Source organism: Xenopus laevis, chromosome 8S (genome assembly GCF_017654675.1).
Source record: "Xenopus laevis strain J_2021 chromosome 8S, Xenopus_laevis_v10.1, whole genome shotgun sequence".
NCBI classification, from domain to species: Eukaryota; Metazoa; Chordata; class Amphibia; order Anura; family Pipidae; genus Xenopus; species Xenopus laevis.
In genome coordinates, this window is record NC_054386.1 from 36,988,736 (window position 1) to 36,996,242 (window position 7,507).

The window sequence follows — 7,507 nt, forward strand, 5'->3', positions numbered from 1 at the left end:
TGTATATAGAGGGAAGAATATATATATCTATGTAAAATGTATATAGATGGATGAATATGTATATCTATGCAGAGTGTATATAGATCGATGAATATGTATATGTCTATGTAGAATGTATATAGAGGGATGAATATGTATATGTCTATGTAGAATGTATATAGAACAATAAATATGTATATGTCTGTGTAGAATGTATATAGAGGGAAAAATATATCTATCTATGTTAATTGTATATAGATGGATGAATATGTATATCTTTGCAGAGTGTATATAGATCGATTAATATGTATATGTAGAATGTATATATTGGGATGAATATGTCTATGTCTATGTAGAATGTATATAGATGGATGAATAAGTATATGTCTATGTAGAATGTATATAGATCGATAAATATGTATATGTCTATGTAGAATGTATATAGATCGATGAATATGTATATACAGGGTCGGACTGGGAGGCATGGGGCCCACCGGGGCTACTGCCCCAGGGCCCCCTCCAGCCGCCACTGCCGCTCCGGAGTGCTGCAGGCGGCTAGTGCGCATGCGCGCAGCGCCGCGTTTGTGCGCATGCGCGCGGCGCCGCGTTTGTGCGCATGCGCAGCCCTTCTAGTCTACCGCGACCCCAAACAAAGTGGGGTCGCGCCGCCCCACTAAGTAGCGGAACTGGGCCGGCGGGGCCCACAAGAGCCCGGGGCCCACCGGGGTTTTTCCCGGTGTCCCGCCGGCCCAGTCCGACACTGTGTATATATCTATGTAGAATGTATATAGAACAATGAATACGTATATGTCTGTGTAGAATGTATATAGAGGGAAGAATATATATATCTATGTAAAATGTATATAGATGGATGAATATGTATATCTATGTAAAATGTATATAGATGGATGAATATGTATATCTATGCAGAGTGTATATAGATCGATGAATATGTATATGTCTATGTAGAATGTATATAGAGGGATGAATATGTATATGTCTATGTAGAATGTATATAGATCGATGAATATGTGTATGTCTACGTAGAATGTATATAGAGGGATGAATATATATATATCTCTGCAGTGTATATATAGATGGATGAATATGTATATGTCTATGTAGAATGTATATAGAGGGATGAATATATATATATCTATGCAGAGTGTATATAGATCAATGAATATTTATATGTCTATGTAGAATGTATATAGATCGATGAATTTGTATATGTCTAAGTAGAATGTATATAGGGGGATGAATATATATATCTATGCAGAGTGTATATAGATGGATGAATATGGATATGTCTATGTAGAATGTATATAGAACAATGAATATGTATATGTCTGTGTAGAATGTATATAGAGGGAAAAATATATCTATCTATGTTAATTGTATATAGATGGATGAATATGTATATCTATGCAGAGTGTATATAGATCGATTAATATGTATATGTAGAATGTATATATTGGGATGAATATGTCTATGTCTATGTAGAATGTATATAGATGGATGAATATGTATATGTCTATGTAGAATGTATATAGATGGATAAATATGTATATGTCTATGTAGAATGTATATAGATCGATGAATATGTATATATCTATGTAGAATGTATATAGACCAATGAATACGTATATGTCTGTGTAGAATGTATATAGAGGGAAGAATATATATATCTATGTAAAATATATATAGATGGATGAATATGTATATCTATGCAAAGTGTATATAGATCGATGAATATGTATATGTCTATGTAGAATGTATATAGAGGGATGAATATGTATATGTCTATGTAGAATGTATATAGATCGATGAATATGTGTATGTCTACGTAGAATGTATATAGAGGGATGAATATATATATCTCTGCAGTGTGTATATAGATGGATGAATATGTATATGTCTATGTAGAATGTATATAGAGGGATGAATATATATATATCTATGCAGAGTGTATATAGATCAATGAATATTTATATGTCTATGTAGAATGTATATAGATCGATGAATTTGTATATGTCTAAGTAGAATGTATATAGGGGGATGAATATATATATCTATGCAGAGTGTATATAGATGGATGAATATGTATATGTCTATGTAGAATGTATATAGTACAAAGAATATGTATATGTCTGTGTAGAATGTATATAGAAGGAAAAATATATCTATCTATGTAAAATGTATATATGTGGATGAATATGTATATCTATGCAGAGTGTATATAGATCGATTAATATGTATATGTAGAATGTATATATTGGGATGAATATGTCTATGTCTATGTAGAATGTATATAGATGGATGAATATGTATATGTCTATGTAGAATGTATATAGATCGATAAATATGTATATGTCTGTGTAGAATGTATATAGAGGGAAGAATATATATATCTATGTATAATGTATATAGATGGATGAATATGTATATCTTTGTAAAACGTATATAGATGGTTGAATATGTATATCTATGCAGAGTGTATATAGATGGATGAATATGTATATGTCTATGTAGAATGTATATAGAGGGATGAATATGTATATCTATGCAGAGTATATATAGATGCATGAATATGTATATGTCTATGTAGAATGTATATAGAGGGATGAATACATATATCAATGCAGAGTGTATTTAGATCGATGAATATGTATATGTCTATGTAGAATGTATATAGATTAATGAATATGTATATGTCTGTGTACAATATTTATAGAGGGATGAATATGTATATCTATGTAACATGTATATAGATGGATGAATATGTATATCTATGCAGAGTGTATATGGATCAATGAATATGTATATGCCTATGTAGAATGTATATAGAGGGATGAAAATGTATATGTCTATGTAGAATGTATATAGATCGATGAATATGTCTATGTCTGTGTAGAATGTATATAGAGGGTAGAGTATATATATCTATGTATAATGTATATAGTTGGATGAATATGTAAATCTATGCAGAGTGTATATAGATCGATGAATATTTATATGTCTATGTAGAATGTGTATAGAGGGATGAATATATATATCTATGCAGAGTGTATATAGATCGATGAATATGTTTATGTCTATGTAGAATGTATATAGATGGATAAATATGTATATGTCTATGTAGAATGTATATAGATCGATGAATATGTATATGTCTGTGTAGACTGTATATAGAGGGAAGAATATATATATCTATGTAAAATGTATGTAGATAGATGAATATGTATATCAATGCACAGTGTATATAGATGGATGAATATGTATATGTCTATGTAGAATGTATATAGATGGATGAATATGTATATGTCTATGTAGAATGTATATAGAGGGATGAATACATATATCTATGTAGAATGTATATAGATGGATGAATATGTATATGTCTATGTAGAATGTATATAGATTGATGAATATATATCTATGCAGAGTGTATATAGATCAATGAATATTTATATGTCTATGTAGAATGTATATAGACGGTGAATATATATATCTATGCAGAGTTTATAGAGATGGATGAATATGTATATGTCTATGTAGAATGTATATAGAGGGATGAATACATATATCAATGCAGAGTGTATTTAGATCGATGAATATTTATATGTCTATGTAGAATATATATAGAGGGACTTTGTCAATTTACTAATGGGCGATGGCATAAATTCAGTAGTGCAGGAGATGCACTGTAGCGCTACTTCACACTCTAATGCCTGGCGAATTTTCACTCTGGCGAATGGACATAACTACGCAAATTCACTAAGATTCGGATTTTAATGCCAGACTTGCCTTCACCACCTCAGACCAGGCAAAATGCAATAGAGTAGATAGAACTTCCTCAAAAAAAATGGAAAAATTTTCTAAGTCCCAAAAAACGCTGGCGACCAGTTTTTTCTGGGTGATAGGCTGCAAAAGATCGTATTTTGTTTTTTTTTAGGGTAACCGGCTTCCCCCATACATTTCCTTACATATGGCACATAAACTATACACTGGGCATTATAGTATTATAACAACTTTATTTTCTTTTATTAAGGTTCCCTGGGCTTGTGTAATATAATGAATTTGCTGCTCCATATACGTCCATTCAACTTTAACTTCCACACCGTATGTAAATTAGCACAACTTCGCTTTGCTTACCAAATTAACGCTAGCGAAACTTCGCCATCGTTCGGTGCCATGGACGCATCTTCGCATTTTAGTGAATTAGAATTGTCCTGGTGAATTTTCGCCTGGCGAAGTGTGGCAATCTGAGCAAAGCAGTCGCTGGCGAATTTCCAGAGGTTAGTGAGTTTGCCCCCAAATGTCCAGAGTAAAACATTATGCCTAGATTAAAGGGGCACTTGATATGCCTTTCGACATTGACCCCTCTGGCAGGACAAAAAAGAAACATACAAGGCAAAATGGTGTGACTATTATTAACAAGCCCACAGAACTACCTTTCTCAACAGAAAGCAAGAAATAATGCTATTAGCCAACATTTCACATGACAGAGCCTCTTTGGTAGATAAACAACATACTGCAGCTTTTCATTTGTACAGATATGTATATGGTTTATTTTTCTTCTTTGAATAAAATACTGTAGTTTTTGTTTCTCTGTTTAAAATAGAGCTCCCGAGACATCATGTAAGACTGGACCAGTACCTGCCCTCTATCTACATATTCACTTTCAGTCGTGCTTTTAGTGTGCAGCAACAACCTGCCTACAAGGCAGAGACATTTCATGTAGAGACCACATTAAAAACAGTTAGAACATTGTCTTTGACTCTATCCAGTAAACGTTATAGAACAACAAATTAAAACTGTACAGCTGTATAACATGTTTTTCTTTTAACATATTTGTTCCCACACAAGAATTGTGTAGTAAGTGCAAATAATGCTTTTAATCCAGGATTTGCGGATCTCCTGTTTCCTAGAGAATGCAGATGCTGCCTGATCCCCAGACAGGTAGGCTGCTTTCACTCCTGGTTTGGCAGCTGAAGAGTCTCGAAGCACCGCACTCTTCCTCTTGTTTATGTTCATTGATGCCTGAGCCTGTGCAGTGCTGCTATTGCTCCTCTGTGATGAGTCAAGTGCTTTGGTAATCCGACTGCGACGGACAAACACGCCGTGCGTGGGTTTGCAGCGGAAATGCTCCTTGCCTTTTACTGTCCCTTCATGTTTGCCTTAAATCAGAATAAAACATTTTATTTATTTATTTTTAAATCAACTCTACAATTATTTTTATTGGTTGTAGCTTTCTATATATCGACATATAAAAGCAGACTAGTATCAAAGCGATTTATAGAGGGGGCACTAATATTTGTGATGTAACTCATGGTTAATGTCCAAGAGTTGGAAAATTCATCCCAAATATAATTTGCCAGGCCTAACCACAGCTAAGAAACCTCAAACTTACATTTCTAATATTAAAGTTTATGTTTTACAGTCGAATTTCAATGCATTTCTATGGGTGCACGCCTATAGATTTAGCCTGAAGGTTGTAATTGAGTGTGTGTGTTACGGAGTTTCACAATAATAAGTGTTAGTGTGGGGTGTTAGCATGTGTGGTAGGGAATGAAACCTTTACTAAAGCACAGAAAAGAGCCCTGTGCTTATTATAATTATTGTTAACACTAATTTATAAAATACAAATATATTCTGCAGCACACAAGAGGTAAAGGGGGCCCTGCTCAAAAGAGCCTATTATTACCCTGGTAAACTTAACTTTTAAATTTCCTTAACAATTTTAAACCATGGATACAACACGAGAGACTCACAGATTCGACAGACAGTCGTAGTAAATGAACTGCAGACTTTATTTTAGGCAAATACTGTAAGTCCACTATTTGCCTAACATAAAGTATGTGGTTCTTTTATTATGCCTAGCTATGGGATCTGTAAATGCCTGCTGTTCTCTCCATAATGAGATACCTCCAACTTCCTAAAAAAATAGTTCAACATTTTCTAAGTCCCAAAAAACACTGGCGTCTTTTCCTTTTTCAGGGTGATAGGCTGCAAAAGAGTGTACATTTTTTGGGGGGGGTAACAGGCTTTCCCCCTACATTTCCTAACATATGGCACATAAACTATACACTGGGCTCATGTGTAGGGCAATATAACAACTTTATTTTATTAAAGTTTCCCAGGCTTGTGTAGTGTAATGTATTTGCTGCAACGTGTACGTCCATTAAACTTTAACTACCCACCATATGCAAATTAGGCAACACTAATGCAACTTTGCTTTGCTTGGCGCAGTAACGCTAGCTCAACTTCGCCAGCGTTCGCCGAATCTGAATTTGCCCCTATGTGTAAACTGGCAACAACTTGCACAGCTATACACCAAGAATTTTTGTATCATATTTTTGATCCTTAACAAATTTCCATGATTTTTCATTTCCCCAGATGTAACTTTGTAAAATGGAGTTCTGTTATTAGTTTTGTTTTAATTTTTTTTTTTGTTTTTAATTTGTTTAAATTACCAAAAAAGGAAACTACTCAAATTTGGTTTATTGCCAGTGGACACACCACACATGTGGTTCAATTTTATTAGCCTTGACTATATGCCCTCCAAACTCTGCTCATGGGAAAAAGTAGCCAAACTAAAATAAAGAGGTAAACGTTTGTAGGTGAAACTTTATTAGAGGATAGCTGAAGGAGACTTCCTTGTGGAGCAGAAAGCCACGTTCCGGATCAGAAGCCATATGTTCTAATAAAGGCTTTTCCCCCCCAAGATTCCTTTGTAGCAGTGCTGTGTTATACATTGGAGTATAAACCTTGGGGTAAACATATTTCTATTTTCATGGTTTTATTTCATAGGATAGGCAAATATTTCTGAATACAAGCAAAAAGGCCAATAAAATGGCTTCTTTTTCTTCTTACCTAGCCGAGAATGAAGCTCAATTCCAACCCACATACCATGTGAAAAATCGACTGTGCCAATGTATCGCACTGTCCCAGTTATGTTCTCCCCGATGCATACTTGATTGCCAAGTGTGAGACACAGTGAGTTGTGGAAAGGATTATCTTCACAGTCAGAAATATGTAAATTCTTTTTTTTTCAAGGGAACTATCGACAGAGAAATGAGGGGGGATTTGCTAAACAAGGCAGCATCACTGAGGCAGTTTGAGTCATGATCATCCTCTGTCAGCCAGTGTTGGCTAGGGGTTTCATTAGAGGGGTCAGGGTACTAAGTTGCAGTCAGCTCTATCTATATCTCCATTGGAAAATAAATCTTCAGCCCCCATGAACTCTCTGAATGAATGATCTTCTAATATAGCACACGTGTGCTCCACGGCAACTTAACTGGGCAGAAAATTGACAGTGCTTACTTTAGATTTGTAGGTTGGGGAGTCGACAGAAGAGCACGACACACTTCTGAACAGGAGAGCAGCAGTTGTTTCAGTACTGCAATGTGGCACTTTATCAAAGGCACTTTTTTCTATGAGGTTAGGCTGGTTGTCTGTAGAAATCCTACCGTTCGATCACTTGTGAGAGTAAGACACATGATCATTTGCAGAATGGTGAAGCTAA

The 7,507-nt window shown here is 34.7% G+C and overlaps 1 protein-coding gene across 1 annotated transcript; it reads right to left on the bottom strand.

The window, feature by feature from the left end:
- Positions 1 to 4,219: 4,219 nt before the first annotated feature.
- LOC121397784 (CAP-Gly domain-containing linker protein 3-like) lies at positions 4,220 to 7,151 on the bottom strand. The gene is made up of 2 exons (XM_041575280.1): positions 6,856 to 7,151; positions 4,220 to 5,159 (listed from the first exon to the last, which is right to left on the bottom strand). Exons 1-2 carry the CDS (start codon positions 6,887 to 6,889, stop codon positions 4,825 to 4,827), a joined length of 369 nt encoding a protein of 122 aa, XP_041431214.1. The 5' UTR covers positions 6,890 to 7,151; the 3' UTR covers positions 4,220 to 4,824.
- Positions 7,152 to 7,507: the final 356 nt, after the last annotated feature.